The 18,546-nt window shown below is 43.4% G+C and overlaps 2 protein-coding genes across 8 annotated transcripts in view; one reads left to right on the forward strand and one right to left on the reverse strand.

The window, feature by feature from the left end:
* LOC103615159 (RCC1 and BTB domain-containing protein 2) overlaps positions 1-18,546 on the reverse strand; it is a 468,828-nt gene that overhangs the window by 70,910 nt on the left and 379,372 nt on the right. The gene's annotated exons all lie outside the window — the stretch shown is intronic.
* On the forward strand, positions 6,322-17,446 carry CYSLTR2 (cysteinyl leukotriene receptor 2). 2 transcript variants are annotated; one of them, XM_017733640.1, is made up of 3 exons: positions 6,322-6,637; positions 14,562-14,664; positions 14,746-17,446. In XM_017733640.1, the coding sequence occupies exons 2-3, from the start codon at positions 14,566-14,568 to the stop codon at positions 15,508-15,510; spliced, it is 864 nt and encodes a 287-aa protein (XP_017589129.1). In that variant the 5' UTR covers positions 6,322-6,637; positions 14,562-14,565; the 3' UTR covers positions 15,511-17,446. The 2 variants fall into 2 exon arrangements, with proteins under 2 accessions (XP_017589129.1, XP_017589128.1); XM_017733639.1 differs by having other exon boundaries at positions 6,323-6,637; positions 14,562-17,446.

Consider the following 18,546-nt stretch of genomic DNA (forward strand, 5'->3'; position numbering starts at 1 on the left):
TAGGGAAAGGAAATTGTATAGGGAAGCCATGGAGTGAAAAATGGGTTAGGGATAAATTGGGGATGGGGTAAACTTAGGAAAGGGTTCACTATGTAACTTAGAACCAATGAGCATTAATGTCTTTGTTTGCTAAAAGTATATAAATATATAAATAAATAAGTGAAAAGTCCTGAAGGGGGTGCATGTGGCTGGAGTGATTTTCTACACATCCTTGCCGTAATGCCTAACTAACTAGCTCTTATAAGATAATGTTGGAGGGTTTAATCTATCCAGACAATTTCAGTGACACTGAAGTGCCCCTGGGCTTGGTGCCTGAGCACATGAAGCAGGAGAGCTCACCCCAGGCTTCTCTTGTCTTCTGCAAAGAAACCCAGAGTTCACAGAAACACACAGAATGGGTCAGGTTGGAAGGGTCCACAGAGGATCATCTGGTCCAACCTCCCTGCTCAAGCAGAGTTGTCCTAGAGCACACTGCACAGGATTGCATCCAGATGGTTCTTGATTATCTTCAATAGAGGAGACTCCACAACATCTCTGGACAATCTGTTTCAGTGCATGGTCACTTACACAGTAAGTTCTTCATCATATTCGGGTAGAACTTCCTGTGCTTCAGTTTCTGCCTGTTGTCTCTTGTCCCATTGCTTGGCACCACTGAGAAGATCCTGGCTCCATCCTCTTGGCATCATCCCTTCAGACACTTCTACACATTGATGAGGTCCCCTCTCAGCTGTCTCTTCTCCAGGCTGAGCAGGCCCTGCTCCCTCAGCCTTTTCTCACAGGAGAGATGCTCTGGGCCCTTCATCATCTTTATCGCCCTACGCTGGACCTGCTCCAGGAGCTCCCTGTCTCTCTTGTGCTGAGGAGCCCAGAACTGGACACAGCACTCCAGATGTGGCCTCAGCAGGGCTGAGTAGAGGGGCACAATCACCTCCCTTGACCTGCTGGCAATGCTCTTCCTAATGCATCCCAGGATTCTGTAGGCCTTCTTGGCCTTCAGCACACTTTTGGCTCATGGGCAGCTTGTTGTCCACCATGATTTAAATGTCTAAGGTAAAGGGAAACGATTGCATTAATCAGCTCAGCATGGCAACTTCCCAGAGAGCAGCAGGTTGGGATGTGTGGGTGGTGGATTTCCCTTAGCACTGAACAATCCCCATCCTGTAATGGTGGAGAACCCTGCCACCTCAGAATTTACCCTTCCCTCTCCCACTCGTGTCACCACCATAGCCAGCCTTTCTTAGACAGTTTTGTTTTCAGTATATGACTATCAAGAGGATTTCATGAAATCATATCACAAAAACATGTAGCCTGGGACAAAGATGAGCTTAAATGAATTCTCACTCTTATCTGGGGGGACACTAGTTGCAAACTAATTACAAAAGAAATACGTCATTCTAGCAATTTTCAAGGATAGAAATTCCATTTGTGAATAGACCTCGGTTTTTTTCAATGTATTTATGGCTCATCACAGACACATGGATATTTTCCTGAAATTCTGAGGAAAAAAAATGGGACAAAAGGTCATGTTATGATCTCTTTCAAAATCACATCTATAGATACTTTTATATGCCATTATAAAATACAGCTTAAAAAACATCAAACAGCACACAATAAACCATTTCCCAAAGTCAGTAGAAGAGAAAATGTGTCTACTGAGATCTAATCCCATCTGAGTTTTATCTGAAGAAACATCGTTAAAATCCAGACCAAGGACAAAAATTTAAACTTACTTTTCGTGTCAGCAGCAGTCAGTGCCTGCAGGAAGAACTTCCCACATGCTCCAGGGAGAGGGACCTCTGGCAGATGGAACCCATCAGCCTCAGATGACAAGAGACTTATGTCCCACATTGTGCAGAGAGGCACATTGTAGTCTCTCGTAAAGTTTTTGCTAACTATCATTGATGAGTATATTGACATGAAAGTGGGCTTGGTGGTCATGGGTTATGTGGAAGGACTCGCAGGTTGTATCTTACAGGGGTGTTTGGCCACTGGATATAAGAAGCAGAGCACCTACATCTGGGCATTCTGATGTTAGAATGTTGTCATTGAATTTTATCCAGCTCTTGGGTCAGGGATATCGTGAAAGAGTCATTAGAGAGAGAAAAAGGAAGCTTATCTTGCTTTGAGTTTCTATATTTGTGTGGAAGGAGAGTTCAGCAGAATTCTCAGGTTTCACAGAACATTTAGTATGTGGTAAACACAGACCAAAACACAGCACTGTGTGCATGCATGCATACATGTGCCAAATACAATCAACAAGTCTTTGGAAGACCAAATCTTAAGATAGAGGTAACTAGATTCATTGCCAAATCCTTCAAATTCTGCACTTTCATTATCCCACCAGTGTACAATCCTGTAATGTCTAACACACAAACCAGAAATAACACAAGCAGAAAGCAACTTTGGCACCGTGGTGATTGGTAGGTAGAGAAATGGCTGCAGAAAGGTTTTGAAAGGTACATTACATGGAGAAGACAGAATATACCTGACATACTGACAAGTTTGCACATGTTAGATCTGAAATGCTTTTAGCTAGCTGAAGGAAAAAGAAGAAGAGTTGGTTTTTTTTCCAGTCATGGTTTCCGAGTCTGTCTTATTTAGGTTTTAATCCTAAAAGACACTATTCTTTCCAGTGATGTCAATGGGTTTTAGATGAAGACCATAGAAGGTGTTTGGTGTTTTGTTTGGTGTTGACTACTCCAGTTCAGTCTTTTCAGAATCAAAGACTGGATCGATTATTCTCTGGGAAGAGCATTAATGCTCCCAGCTGCCATCATCTCCACAGCTTTTGGAGACAATCAATTTTTCCCGAGGCCCACAGCCACCTTTGAAGAAGCTGGCAAAAATATTACCAGTTTTAGTGCTTCATAGTTAAAAAAGAACAGTTTATTTTACTTAAAGACAGCATTAGATGTCTTTTTCCATTCCAGCTATGTATTAATGCTCCTCCACTCTCAACAGTATTTTAACGAGGAACTGCAAACAAATAAGAAAGGACCACAGGCAATTAAAAAAGATGCCATTACTAATGTTGCAAAAGAAACAGCTTGAAAACCGTCTGTGCTTTTCCTTCCTGTATAATTCCTTTTAAAATTGCCCATGCTTCTTCCCCCTTCTTCATGCAGCTGTCACTTTCGTCTTCCCATCCATCCAGCCTTATGGCTGACAACAGATGAGCGACTAACATTGGATGCTGTTTTTTTCTGGATTGCACAGAAAATGAATGTCGGCTTGTAATTTTGGTCTCTGGAAATAGATGTGTGTTAGTAGGCTAAACTGCCGTGTTGAAGTCATGCAGTGCTAAAATCTTCAATGGAGGTAATCCCTTCTGTCTGTTTGACAGATCCATTTTTATCAAAAATTTTTTGGCATGAAAAGAAGTGAAACTTTGCCACTAGAAGTTTGTGCCTCCAGACAGCAAAACATTGAGCAACTGGATAAATATGCAGGCTGCTTCACCTGGGTTGCCTGGGAGACCTGGTATCTCACCCCAGCTCTCCTGGTGCTGGGGATTTCCATGTCTCCCATGCACAGTCCTTGTGTCTGTGGGAAGCCAAGGTGCTGGAGCTGCTGTGCAAGAGTGTCCATGCTCTGTGAGCTGATGAACTTTCAGGACTCTGTTGAGCTGTGTGCATCCAGCAAGACCCGTGTGGGTTTCAGGTGCTCTTGGCCCCTCTGTTGAGGTGTGGAGCAGATGAAACTGCCCAGTGAGACTGCAGTGCTTGGAGGGATGCACCAGAAAAGGGGGTAGGGATGGACCACTCTGAGACAGCACATCACCTGACTTTAGGGTGGCACAGTACTGCTGGAGGTGGAGGCCTGGCTTATGGAGCACATGATGGCGTGACGTATATTTGGGATGTCCAAGGTGTCCTATACAGGGAGTGTGGTACACAGGCCGCTTGACTGGCACCCCTAGCAGGTAGTGCTCAGCCCAAAAGGACGCTTGAACTAGCCTATAGAAAACTTGGAAAAGCTGAAGGAGAGTCAGAATTTTTGCTTTTACTTAGCCTGGAGTACTTATTTCAGACCCAAAATCTGGCTTCTTCACACATTTGGAGCCCTCCTCTGTGGCCAGTACCCCTGTGCAGGGCTGGAGGGCATGGGGTTTTATGAGAAAGGGGAAGGAATAGTATGAACAACCCCCTCTTGCGTTTCTGTCTTGAAATTGGGCTGTTGTGGAGCCAGAAGTGCAAAATGGAACAGAAACAGAGGCAGGATGGAGACTAGCTGCAGCCCAGAGGGGTCGTTTGCACTCTGCTGTGTCCTCAAACCTCTATGCATTTTAGGGACTCAAAATTCAGAAATAGTCTAGGCTCTTAACTGCTGTTGAATACATGATAAGCACGCAGCATCTTGTGATGAAAGTCTTTGGTTCTTCATGATATTCTGAGATGTCTTCTCCAGAATTACTGGAGTTTTTATTAGTAAGAAATGTAATAAACTCCCCTCGGAAGCTGAGTCATACAGTGAATGTTTCTAAAAAATTCCAAGCAGTCACTCCGGATCTAGCTCATCAGGAGCAGGGTGAGTTGGCAGCCAACCTCATTTGTTCAAAGCCAGGCTAAAAGCAAAACACAGAATTACTTTATAAAAGAGAGGAAGCAGTACTCTCCAGAAAGCAGGGCGTTTAAGAAGGTGAATGTGGGAAATTACCCAGGCAATGAAGATATTCATATCTCATGGTGAAAAAGATGTTCTCAAAATATCTCAGGAAAATAAAATGTGATCAGTGTCTTAACTTTTCTGCATGTTTCAGCCTCTGATCCTGTATCTGAGAACAGGCTGCCCATCAGTCCCAAAGTGATTATTGCCACACACCTTGTGATGGGGATGTCATCAGACTGCTACTGCAATGCCTAAATTAGTCTCTGCCAGCTGCAGATAAGATGCAGTCTGAGTTACTGGGGCATTGCCCAAATGAAGACTGAGACCAGAGCTGTCTCTTGGCAGTGACCTCACTGGCTGAAGCAGCCGCAGTTCCTGATGCATGTCATGGCTCTTTCCCAAAGGACTCTGTCCACAGAGCAGCTCACAGAATCTTTTCCACCCTGCTTTAGTCCATGTGAGCTGGGTGAGAAGATAAGTCCTGAGTCAGGTGTCTACAGTACCTGCCTCAACAACTGGGTGGGGTTAGGGAGAACCTACGAGCCACTCTGCAGGCAGACCTTGGCAGAGAGGGAAACAGCTGTGACAGTAACCAAAGCAGCCAGCACAACCACAGCTGGAAGAGGACACTTATCCATGGGCTTAGATGCCACAAGAGTTGGCAAACAGTGGTTTCAAGAGGGTCCTAATTCGTTGTCACGCTGTGCCTTGAAAATTCAAGTGATGTGGATCTCTACTGTGAAGCTTTTTAAGTTGGCTTTGCTCTGTCAATTCAAACACAGGTGAGTGTCAAAACGCACTTTTTGTGCTCACCTTGGAGACCAAAAGAGTTAGACTAGTTCTTAGCTAAGGTGGTTTTCTATGTCCTTTATCAGCTCCATGCTAAAAAAGAGGACCCACAGAGCTGCTTGTGGGTCTAGGGATTTGTGAGCCCTGGTGACACCAGTCTTTGCAGCCTGCACGTTGCCACCATGACCCCACATGGGAGCACACCCAAAGCACTATTTTGGATGTTCTCAAGTTTACATGTACAAGGGGTAATATAGAGGAGAGATTAAAATCTTTATCCAAAGCACTTTGGGGTGTAGATATCTACAAGTGTGGGTGACAAGAAAGTTGGGTTTTTTGGAGACTCTCCATCTGCTGTGCTAAGCAGCCATGTGTGGACTCCTGACCTGCTGCCAATACGAAATACAGCACAGCAAGCAGGAGGCACTTGAACGTGTCTGGTCCACCTGCACGTGCTGACAGCACAGAACAGAAATAATCAAGCTTTTACACCTGTAGTGTGTATAGAAACCTATTTCACAACAGCAGTGGGCTCTGAACACCCATCTGTGCAGTCAGCATTGCTCCACTAAGAAGTGGTGAAACTTAAGAAGGGAGTAAGGCATTCACTGCAGCCATTTGCTCATGGCTTAACAGAGCTATATCTGTTCCTATAAAAATTCAAGGAAAATTAGTCCCTCAGCTTGTTAACTCAGACTTGAATTATGAGTTGAATGAGATTATGCACCAAATCCCAGTAGCCTGTTTACGATTTTGTTATTTGTGTGTTTTCTGGGAAGTAATCAAAACAAATACCCTCTCCCTAATTTCAAGAATATCTTTAATGATTCATGCAAAGATTATATGGGCATCTCCTCTTAATATTTTGAGCAACTCTGACGAATGAAAGCACATATATAGAAGTGTGGGCCCGAACACAGAAATTCAGAATGCTTCTCAGCATGCCACGTAGCTGTAGAGTCTCTTTCATTGGGTGAAAGTAACAAAAGATTGCCGTGTGACTGCTAGCACCAGTCCCTGAGCTGAGAACATTTCTCTTTTAAGAATATGTAAGAACTTTTAACCAGGATTTACTTCCCTTTACCCTGTTCATGGTTTTTCTTTGGCTTCTGCAGTAGTAGTACTTGGTTTTTGCATCAAGTTTTTGTGGGTTTCCTTTCCATTAAAAATCCTGAAGTCTCTGAGCAACAGCAAGCAGAAGAAGGAAATACTGAACACACCAGAAGGCGCATGAGCTGAGGTAGGACAAGATTTGTCTACTTTCTCTGCTGTAGATAAAATGGTTGCAATGATTAAAATACAACCTACTTTTCTTTCTTATTATTCGCAGTTAGTGTATTATTTGCCAGAAGCAGTGATAGCTGACCAAACTTCTCCATGACAAAGATGGTGTTGAGAAATTTTTTTGGCAGAAAAAAAGGGTAGATTTATGTAACTAGGATTGTTTGCCAGATGGAAGATAACAATGAAGTTGTGGATCTGATTAAGTGAGCCTTGTTTTTTAACTAGATGAAAAATATGCATTTGGCTTATGGCAAACTTCAAAAATAAAAGGTGTTAAATGTCAGACTCTTGATTTTTTTTTTGTTATTGTGCATTTAGAAAGGTTAATAATATGCCATGCTTTGATGAATTTAGTGTTAATTCTAAATATTGCATTTTTTTTCACTTATTCTTGGTAATGCTGCTCCTGAAACACAAAGTGAATATTTGCAAGAAAGCCAGTAGGAACTTTAAAAAGACATGAGAACTGTTTTTCTTGGAAGTGCAGTGGCAAATGCAAGTGATCTCCTCTATAGCAGAGATATTATAATTGCCTTCCTATTTGGGTAATAAACAACAGACTCAGGTGTCTGGGATCCTCTTCACACAAAGGGTTACTGTGATAGATGCAAAGACCATCTTTTTTCCTGGCACAGAAGAGGTTCTATATACTTATCACTTTACATAGCAAAGTAGTATATTTTGATGGAACAGCCTGACTTCCCCATTTAACTTTGCATATGAAGAATGTCTTGTTAAAATGCAGTTGTTTCGTCATTCCTCATGTTATAGTGAACCCAGTGTTTCAGAGCAGCAGATCTCAGATCAGCAGTTTAGAAACTGAGAGTGTATTTACACCTCCAGGCACAGTGGAGGTTTTGTATTTAGGCCTTTAGCAGCAGCACCCCTCCACCACACATCTTCAAAAGGACTGTGTCCTTCTGTCCAGGCATGGCACAGAAACTCATCCCATTCTCTGCTGAGATGCCATATGACTTGATTGACTGCCCTCTGCAAGAACTTGGGTAGCCCAGGGCTGCTGACTTCTTTACTTGCCTCTCTCTGCATGTTCTCTAACTCCATAATCTCTGTTTTCAGTGTAGAGACAAGAGCTGCCCACTATGGGAATGCATAAAGGTTTTATACAAGGTGACATCCTACTCTGTTCTCCATAGCCTTTTTGATGGTGCCCCTCATTTTGCTGACAATTTTAGTTGCTTCTGTTGCTGTAGCCAGTGCAGAACTGACTTCAGCAAATGGTCAATGACTTCAGCAATGGCCAAGTGCCAAGTGCCCTTTCCAGACACTGCGAATGCAACAGCCAGTTTAAAGTTCATATAATTAGGCACAATTTAGATTATTTTTCCGTAGCATGCATCACCTTACATTAAAATATACTGATTCTCATCTGCCACCCTTCCAGCACCGCATCTACCAACCTGGAGAATTATCATCTCCAGGCTGCTGTTAGAGACATTGAATAAATCTAGTCTGAGTTGCAAACCCTAGAGGACTCCATTGCTGATTTATTGAGCCCTCACTTCACTTCCTACACTTCAGCGAGCTTTCAGCCCACAAAAGAACGTGACTTCCAGCTCTCTGGCAACTTAGGTACTTAAGAAACCTTTGTTGCAGAGCTATGTCGAAGGCTTTGACAAATGCAACTCTACAAATGCACACGTATCATAGAATCATAGAATGGTTTGGGTGGGAAGGGATCTTAGAGATCATCTCACTCCAAACCCCCTGCCAGGGGCAGGGACACCTTCCACTGCGCCATGTTGCTTAAAGCCCCATTCAGCTTGGCCTTGAACACTTCCAGGGATTCCATTCCCCCTTGTCCTATCTCTACATACCCTTGTGAAAAGTCCCTCTCAAGCTCTCTTGTAGGGCTCCTTTATGTACTGGAAGGCTGCTATAAGGTCTCTCTGGGGTCTTCTCTTCTCCAGGATGAACAGCCCCAACTCTCTCAACCTGTCTTCACAGAAGATGTGCTCTAGCCCTCTGATCATCTTCATGGCCCTGCTCTGGGCCCCCTCCAGCAGGTCCATGAAGTTCTTATGTCAGGGTTTCAGAGCTGAACACAGTGCTCAGGTGGGGTCTCATAAGAGTGAAGTAGAGGGGAAAATCTCCCTCGGCCATATATGTACATCCAAATATATGTATGAAATTGCCACTGGGTGCCCTTCATCCATTGTCATCACAGCCCTTCAGCGGGTGAGTGAACAGGATCTCCCTTTTCAGAAGACATGACTCTTTCTCAGCAGACTGGCATTTCAATGACCTCAGTGCCTTCATTCTTCACTACAGATGCCCCTAAAATGTCCCAGAGGAGGAAATCGTTCCCAGTGGTCACTAGTTCCCAGGACTGATGACCAGCTCATGGCCTTGAGCTGCCTTATCAAGACTTTCTTGTAAATGAGAGCTGCACTGATGACACATCAGTCCCCTGGCACCGCGCCTGATTACAATGGTGGGTTACGTGCCTTGGCCACCAGTCTCACAGTTGAGATCCTTTGGGATACTGATATGAGTGCCATCTGGTCTCAATTATTGGCCTCCCACTTATCTGGTTGGTTTAATACTTCCTGCCCACATCTGTCAAGTGGAGCTGGCTCCTCTGACCTTTTTACTGCATCAGACATGAAAATATCCCAACATCTTTGGTTGGAAAGAGTTAATTCCCTGAGTTTTCCTGCTATGACCTTGTCCCTAAGAGATCTTTTGTTACCAAGCAATCCTGCCAGTTCCCAAGTGGTTTTCATCTTTCAGTAGCTTTACAAAACTTACTGTCAATCAGAACACCCTTTACCAGAAGCTCTTCACTATATTTTTCTTTAACGCTCCTAGTTTCCTCTCCACATTTAATCTGTCATGTTTCCCATTCTCCCCATTTTGACAAGCCTTCTGCTTTCCAAATGGAGATCTTTTCCTTATAATAGTCTTGGTAACCATTTCACTGATAGACACTGGGCTCAGTATTTCTTAAAATACCTATTTCTTTTGGAATGTAGGCTTGTTGAATTTTCTGTTTGTTTTCCTAAACAGCCCCGAAATTTATGTAGGCTTCTTTCTTTTCGGACTACTTCTCTGTTCCACAATGCTGCTGAGCCCAGCTCTACTGTGATTAGCAGTACAAAACTCCCTCCACCAAAACCTGCTTGAACTAGGGCCTGTACAGCACTAAAGATCAAATGGCAACTTGTAGAGGTAGAAAGCCAAGGTAGAATGGCATTTTTTTGCAGGACTAATTATTCAAGGAACCAGGAAGTTGTTGCATATGGACATCCCATCCCATTCTGCTGCAGCATTGCATCTTTATAAAGACACCCAAAGCCTCCTCCTGTTGCTACCTGCTTTCATCATCCTACCCTCACTTAATGTTTTCTGGCAACTGTCATAATCATGATAAGGAGTTCAGTAGTGCACTCCTAGTACTATATTTTTATTATTAGAGTATATGATGTCTGCCTACAAGAACCCTGTTGTGCTTCTCTTTAGCCACAATATTTTTACACTGTTGCAAGTAATGTAGTCCCTCATGCACAGTGCCACTCCTCCACCCAGCATCCTACACTATCATTACCATAAAGCTGGTAGCATGGCAACACAGGCTTCTATTGATTATCCTCGCTCCTGCAGGTCTCTGAGGTTTCCTTTGCACCAGGGTTTTGGTTTCATGCCAAGCCTGACAGGTGCCCTGTCTCTTTTTCAGGTTTGAATCTGCATCAGTGCAGAATTACACGTAAGATTTGGTTTTCATCAGGCATTCAAGATAGCATGTGCCAGTCTATCGGGCTTTGTGGGCAGTTGGATTTGCCTTTCCTAGTTATTGCAGTTGGACGTTTTTTCCCTCCTGGCCTTTTCAGAGGTGCACTGGATGCGTGTTCACTGCCCTCACAAGTGTTGTCAGTCCAGCCCTTTGCTCTCCTATGCCCCTCAGCTCCCCTGTTGCTTCTAATTAAACACTCCTCTGCAAACCTCTCAGTCTGCAGCACCAGCAGCCTGAATCTGCATCGGATATGGTGTAGTCTCTCCTTCCCGTATTGCTTGCCTTTGTTCCCTCACTTCCTCACATACCTAAATTTCTACTCTCTACTGTCTCATCCGTTCATTGCAGTACTGGGTCTGACTGAGCTTCTCTTGCCTCATAGCGGAGCCCCAAACATCACAGCCTTCATCCCTGGTACCCACAATGACTACAGCCACCACCAGCTCCTCTCTCACACCCCCAAATTATCTGCACAGAAACCTCAGAAGGTCAGTTCCTTGGGCAGACCTGCTCCTCCCCTGCTCCTGCTGAGCCACTCTTGCCTCAAGACAGCCAGCCCTGTCCCGCTGTGTCCCCACACACACACCCTGGTGAGGTGGACATACATATCACACCCTGGGCAGCTTCACCTCTGCTGCTAGACTGCTACCTGCATCCTGAGCTTAAAATATGACGGGCTTGGGGCATTTTTATTAGCTTATTATCTCCTTCAATTAAACAAATATCCTCTTACATTTGCTCTATCAGCCCCCCACCTGTCTTGCACACCCATCCATTTGGTAAGGGCATAAAATTCACCTTAGGCAAGGAATGTCTTTCTGTTATTGTCTTACCTTAAATTGAACTCAAGCCAGGCTAAGCTAAAAGGCAAAATATATATTTGTAATAAATAAATGCAGTTTATAATATATATGTAATTTGTTATGAAAGGTAAATATTTATTTATAAAATCCATACTAATCAAGCTGTAAATATTTTTTAAAGATTTCACAGAGATGAAGAAAAGACAAAAACCCACCCAAACTCTAATCTACTTATGCAGCAATTATTTCAGAAAAGGCTCCCTTTTTCTTGCTCTGCTGATCTTCTCTTTCTCCTGCCAGGGAGGTTGTCAGAGCCTCAGGACATGTGTCAGCTGCTTCCATTTGATAGCTTCCGTCACTGACACTCACATATAGAAAAAATCTCCTGTTAGAGAATTTCTATCACAGAAGTCTTTCAGTACCACTGAAGAGAGAATCCCATTTCAGTTTGTCCTTTCTCTCCTTTTTTTCTCAGAGGGCTGTTAGATCTTACTGTAAATCTTCCTTCTTTTGGGGGACCCAGAAAAGTCCTAAGTCCAGTCTCTCACTCTTAACCCATCCTGTTCATTCCCGATCCAGGAGACCATCTGGACACTTTTGCTGAAAACAAATTTATTGCCTGCCTTTAGATAGGTTGTTCTTTCTGTATATCTAGGAGCCATTTCCTAACCTTAACTGGCTGATAACAGTTCCTGGATTCAAGAAGGGCTAAAATTCTCCCCTTATCCTCTGTGGCTGGTTGAGGTAGTCCCATGTGAAATCTTTCACTTCACCTTCCTTTCTACTTTGATCTGTGTGTCAAAACACAGCTAACAGGAGTGTCTACATAGGAAAATGGCATGTGTCATTGTTGGCCCTTTGCTGAGGGCAGGCACCATGGTGCTTTAAGAGCTTTCAGATGACTGGTCTCCGGTTTCTTTCTCTTAGACATCCCATAACAGCTTGAAACTTGTGTTTGAATAATTTGGAGAGGAGTCTGAGAACTGATTTTCTTGCCAGGTTCAGGGATACTGAATTTTCTCAATTGCACATGCACTATTCTACTTTTAGTCTCAGTCTTTGGCCGGAAAGAGAATTGAGGAGCATTTATACAGATAGAGGACAGAATAGGTAGTTGTTACCTAGATACCCTCATATGAGGAGCCTGAGCAAAGTGCCTCAGCCCCTGTGCTTGTAGTGCTCTCCCGAGGGTGCAGGGACCCAAGGGCTTTTCATCAACTGAATTTTCATTGCCCCAATCCCATCCTTCATCAGATATCATTGGGCACAAGCCATCACTCGTAGTGCTGAGCAGAGCTTGAAATTTATCCATGGCTCCAAACTCATTTGACTCCTCTATCTCACAGCTTCCACACACAACGGGAATGCTTCAACAGGTGGCAGATCCCTTTCCTAATATTTTCTTCTGTTTTGGAGTTTCTAAAAGCAAGGATGCTTGGACCACAGGAAAACACTGTCAGAAGGGCTCTTCTCTTTGCTGTACCTCAGGGTGCAATATTTCTGTGCAAAATGGGGGGATCATATTCAATCTGGAGAAAAGCTGGTCTTTGATCCCATGCAGAAAACGTGTATATCAGACGATTTTTCTGTAAAGAAAAACAAAACATTTAGAAGTCCTTTGATTGCAAAAGATTTGTTTTTAAGAAGAATATATTTTCTCTCTCCTCTGTGAGGAAAGAGGATCTCAAATGAGGAAGAGACTAACTTTAGGACCATGGATATTGGGTCTCAGCAAAGTCCTCAGTCCAGGCCTTTGCTGAGACCCAATATCCAGGAACTCTTCCTTGGGAGCCCAGCCTGAGGAAGTGCTTCCCACGCTTCCCATCTCAGTGGGGCTGGATGAAAGGTGCCTGCTGGGCACATCTGGTTGCTATATTGAGGGTCTTGGACAGACTCTGAGATGCCATTCCAGAGATACCATGGGCTTTTCTGAACATAGTTCAGGCTCCCACACCATGGCTTCAGTTTGCAAATTAGTTCCCATTTATAGCACAGTGGGAATATCACACTGAGTAGCTGGGCATTCAGAGCACCCAAATGTAAAGCCAAATTTACCCCCAGGGAGGCTCCATGTGTACAAACAAATTAGTTTCAAATTGTGAAGCCAGTGAGGTTCAGAATAAGAGATAGGGTGCAGTCATGTACCCTGGGCACATTATCACTCTCACTGGAGCAAATTAAAAGCTTCTTTTCCGTGCATCTGGAAATACCACGTAGTTGTGGTTTTCAGGCTAAAAACTTCCACACCCCATCTTTAGAATATATTGGCAGATACAAAGAGGGAATTGCTTCCACTGTCAAACAAGAAGCAATACTGACACCTTCCTTTGAAAATACTACTAGCTGCAGGACAGCTGAGATAAGAAATCAAGAGATCAGAAAAGAAACAGACACTAATGAGAAAAAAATTAATTTATTATTTAGAATGTTTTAGTGGTGAGTGGTTTTGATTTGATTGAATTATAGTCTCACAGGAGGAAAAATGCCACTCTCCGTGAACACAGCCCATTTTCTTAGAGGCCATTTTCATTAGGGCTGCAAATGTGCGCTGCCCTGGAAGCTGCAGTGTGTGTAGATGACTGACTGCTGCAGAGCAGATGAGCATAAAAGAGGTTAAGAGAGTGGTACATGAAGCAAAGGCCCCACAAATAGAGACAGAAAGCCACCAGAAGCTAACAAAAAAGAAGAAATACTGTGTGAGGAGGAGGGAGTTAAAAAAGGAACCATGCATAATTAGCACAGTGTTTGCCAGTGTTTAAGGTCAAAATGTCCTTAATTGATACACGTATCAAAATATGTCTGCTATTGCTCAGGAAATACTGCCAAAAACATACCAGAAAAATTTCCCTGGTTCCAAAAGACAAATTCAATTCTTTTAGCTTTCCATCCTAATTTGAAATGCAGACTTAGCAGTGGGCAGTGATTTCTTTTCTGATCAGGTTTTGATGTTTCCATGCTAGGTGACTGGGAACTCAGAACCTCCCTGCCACAAAATGGCTGACAGCAAGTTGGCTTGTTTTGCACAGTGAAGATCAGAGACTTGTCATTAAAACACACAGATAGCACCTCTAAAAGGTAGCACTTTTACAGGCTGAGACAACAACCAGCTGCTGTAATACTGAAACTCGTTAGAGCTTACTTGGGGCCTTGTGTCTTGAGATGTGTATTTACTGGGACATCACAAGTAATTATTCATTAACGAACCCTTACTTCCCACTGTTGTCTGCATCTTGCAATTTCTGCCCTCAGTGAAATAGTCTCACATAGCCAAACTCTCTGCCCAGCCCGTAACCCAGAACTCACACCACTTCTTTTCACTTTGGCAGAAAAATGGAGACGCTGGCTCAGACTACGAACATCTCCAAGGTGGCGCTAGATGGCAACTTCACTAACAGCTCCTCCAACTGTACAGTTGACGACTTCAAACAAGTAATTTATCCCATCATGTATCTCTTTATCTTCTTCCTGGGCACTGTTGGAAACGGCCTCTCCATTTATGTTTTCTTCCAGACTTCACGAAGGACCTCAGTAAACATTTACATGCAGAACTTGGCTATTTCAGACCTCATGTTTGTGAGCACTTTGCCCTTTCGGGCCACATATTTCCTCTTGGGATCACGTTGGATATTTGGTGATATTGTCTGCAGGATCATGACTTACACCTTGTACGTGAATATGTACTGCAGCATTTATTTCCTCACCGTGCTCAGTGTGGTTCGTTTCATAGCCATCGTCCACCCGTTCAAACGCGGAAACTTGACCAACACGAAGTATGCCAGGATAACCTGCATGGCCATATGGATCTTCGTGCTGGCAGCCTCCAGCCCTCTCTTAAACAAGGGAGTTGCTGGCTACAGCAACCCTGTCAAATGCTTGGATCTCCACCCCTCCAGCACACACAGGCTCCTCATGATGAACTGCTTTGTCCTCGTCGTGGGCTTCATTCTGCCATTCTGCACAATTGTGTTCTGCTATGTCTTTGCCATCAGAGCGCTGCTCAAGTCCAGGTCTCTGCAGAGCAAGAGGGCGATCTGTCACAAGAAGGCACTGTTAACCATTATCATCAGTCTCATCTTCTCCCTCATCTGTTTCCTGCCCTATCACGTCCTGCGAACTGTCCACCTGATGTACAGCAGCTGCAGCCAGGCCAATCTGCACAAAGCGCTGGTGGTCACTCTCTGCCTTGCTGCCATGAACAGCTGCCTTGATCCCATCCTCTATTACTTTGCTGCTGAAAATTTCAAAGCAAAAATCAGAAGTCTGTGCTGCAGGTAGCTGGTGAAGAATTGCATAACAATATATGCGTGGTCCAGATGGGATAATTAGACTGGGCTCATACTATCCAATGACAGGCTGTGTTCAGACAGTGCGATTCCCTACAGATTCACAGTAGCCTGCCAGTTCCCCTTGCAAACACTGGCAAAGGGGTTGCACATTAAAGAAATGTAAAGCATCAATGATGCTTTCTGCTGAGACTGACTTAAAAAGCAGGAAGAGAGGCAAACAGGACCTAGCACCGGCTCAGGCTGCTCGGAAGTCACTAACATTTCTAAATTTTCCACTCTGAGCCAGCCACAAAGGTATTCTGCTTAGCATTTTCATGGGTTGTCAAGTGAGAGAATGATTTCAAGTAAGTGGCATCACCATGGAGTGTTGTGAGTAAGATGACTGCTGGCAGTGAGGGCAGGATGCAGGCGCCCAGAGCACTGGGCTGCATCCTGCAGCTCTTCATGTGGCGTCAATTCCTTCAAGGTCATTGCAACGCTTTGTTTTTATGCCCAGTGTTGCCAGTGCTTTTCAGAAAGCTGAGGCTAAGCACTTCCTTTCCCATGCAGGGATCCAAAGACAAACTTTTAAAATTATTTTAGTCCAAACAGGTAGCTAGGGAGTGGTTTCCTCTGCACAGGTAAATCAGTCTGACAGCAAACTGCTGCCAAAGACATCTCCAATCCCTCATCTTCTGTCTCCTCTGAGGCGGAAACTGATCCCTTTTTTCATAGGATTAACTTCCAGTTGGTTTGAATTTCCTTACATCAAACATGAACGAATGCAACAAGAAAGCACTAACCCAGGTACAGGAAGAAAGATGGGCAACAGAGAAGGTGGAGGAGAGCATTTTTAGAAAGCAATGGGAAGCTACTTCTATGTGTACTTTGGAAAATTTCATCAAATGGCTGTGTTTTTAAGTCTCTGAATATTTTCTAAAATATGTTCTCTAAAAATCAGACCTAAGTGAAAACAGGCTCCAAACTCATTTTGACCATATTTAGATTATGGTTTTAATTACCTCATCGTCTACTAAAAACAGACAAGAAATTTAGTCATATTTTCCAAGAAAGCAGCCAGTCTTATAGGAAAACTAACAAAAATGCTGAAAGCCTTCCCTCACTGTGAAATTCAACCAAAGGAAGGTTTCTGCCTGTGAAGGTACTTCTCAATGCTCTGAACTTTTTATGGAGAAAGTACTTCACAAACTGAATGTTACTGCTCCCAAACAAAAATAACAGCAGCAAGCTATTTTTAGCTCTGTCTGAAATATGCAGAAAACAAATCATTGCTGGTCAGGTGGAAAAGTGCTTGGCAAAACACTGGGAAAGGCACATTTTTTTCTTGGCTATCTAAGAGTTATGTTCAATCTATTTCAGTCACTTGATGCTGCCTTTGCTGTAAGCACAGAGTTTTATCAGAAGTCTTCACTAAAGTTCATGCTCCAAATTCTTATTTCAATAATGCATCAGCATACCTAAGAGCTGACCTAATGATGCCATGTGAACTCCTTGATCCCATGCTATTGGTGAAAAAGGGAGTATTAGCAGTGGTTTGCAATGGGAATATGATTGAGATGGTAACCTGTGCAGATATAGCAGGCACATAATTGGAAGGAAGGGGCAAACTCTTCTTCTGTGGTTTTCACCTGTCAGGAGCGGACCTGAGCATCAACAAGTGACAAGCTTGAAGCCTCTCATGAGATACCGTACACTTCAAATACTGCAAGAGAATGCAAAAAATTAGCCACAGTGTATTCTCACCAACGTACTTCTGTCTGTATCTGTCCAATGCATCCGATTATCAGATAATTTTGCAACAAAAGGATATATGTATCTCACTTATGAAGTCACTTTTTTTTGTATTGACCACGCTACAACTTTGTTGGCAATTGAATTAACTGGCAGACCTGTGTTTTAATAAAGTAGATTTACTTGTGGCTGAAGATATATTTTTTATTGATCGCACAGCTAACAAGGGATCTCCTCTGAGTGCAGGGGGAGAAAGAACAAGAAACAGATACTGAGTTTCTGTAAGTGGGCCATTATTTCACAAGGGTGAAATGTCCTTGGAGGTGTGAGAACATCCTGCTGCCTTATTTACTTTACTAACAAAATAGTGAGGAACATGAGTCAAAATCTGAGGTGCAGGTAAAGGAATAGATTTTTTAAATTATGATTTACTTAAAAAAGGATTCAAGACCCTCCTTGCTAGGGATCTTCTCATGAAGCTTTAACAACACTTGTATAACATGCCATGTTCCCATTTACTGCCATTTCTCCATTTATTGTTCTTGCCTGTCTCTACTCACAGAGCTGATTAGTGTTCTTCACTGTGGAAGTATCGTAGTAAAAATGTAGTTTAAAAAGCATCACCATATCTATTCTAAAAAATAAAGCTGCTGACAGTTAAATTCCTAGCAATGCCTCTAGGTCCCTCAAGGGATCACATACCCCTTAAAAAGTACTTTGGTATGTTTCCTGAAATTTCCAGGAGGCAAAATCTAAGAATAGTTATGTGTATAGACAATTAAACCAACAGTAAACTTGTGAGCTTGAAGGAGACATAAGAAGAGGAAATGAAGTCTTTAAGTGACTGTGACCCTTAAGCAGCAGCAGCAAATGATCTACCTTCATATGCATGTTTCCCTGTCATTCAGGGAACCACTGGTACTTCTAGACAAAGGTAATTTTTTAGTCCAAAGCTGTGCTAGAATCATAGAAAGAGAGCAGAAGGAAATGTCACTCTTCACATTAGCATTTTAGCCCCAGTTTGAGACCACGTGTGGTTGTGACTGCCTGATGGAGTGGTGCTGCAGCAAGCAGGGGAGCATCGCATGACTGTGGTCTTTCCCCTCCACTCTGCTCTCATGAGATCCCACCAAGAGAGCTCTGTCCACCTCTGGGGCCTCCAACACGACAAAGCCTTGGACCTGTTGGAGCGAGTCCAGAAAAGGGCCACAAAGATGGTCAGAGGGCTGGAGAACCTCACCCATGAAGACAGGCTGAGAGAGCTGGAGGTATTTTAGTCTGGAGAAAAGAAGGC

The sequence above is a fragment of the Corvus brachyrhynchos genome, unplaced genomic scaffold (genome assembly GCF_000691975.1).
Source record: "Corvus brachyrhynchos isolate BGI_N302 unplaced genomic scaffold, ASM69197v1 scaffold202, whole genome shotgun sequence".
In the NCBI taxonomy this organism is placed as follows: Eukaryota; Metazoa; Chordata; class Aves; order Passeriformes; family Corvidae; genus Corvus; species Corvus brachyrhynchos.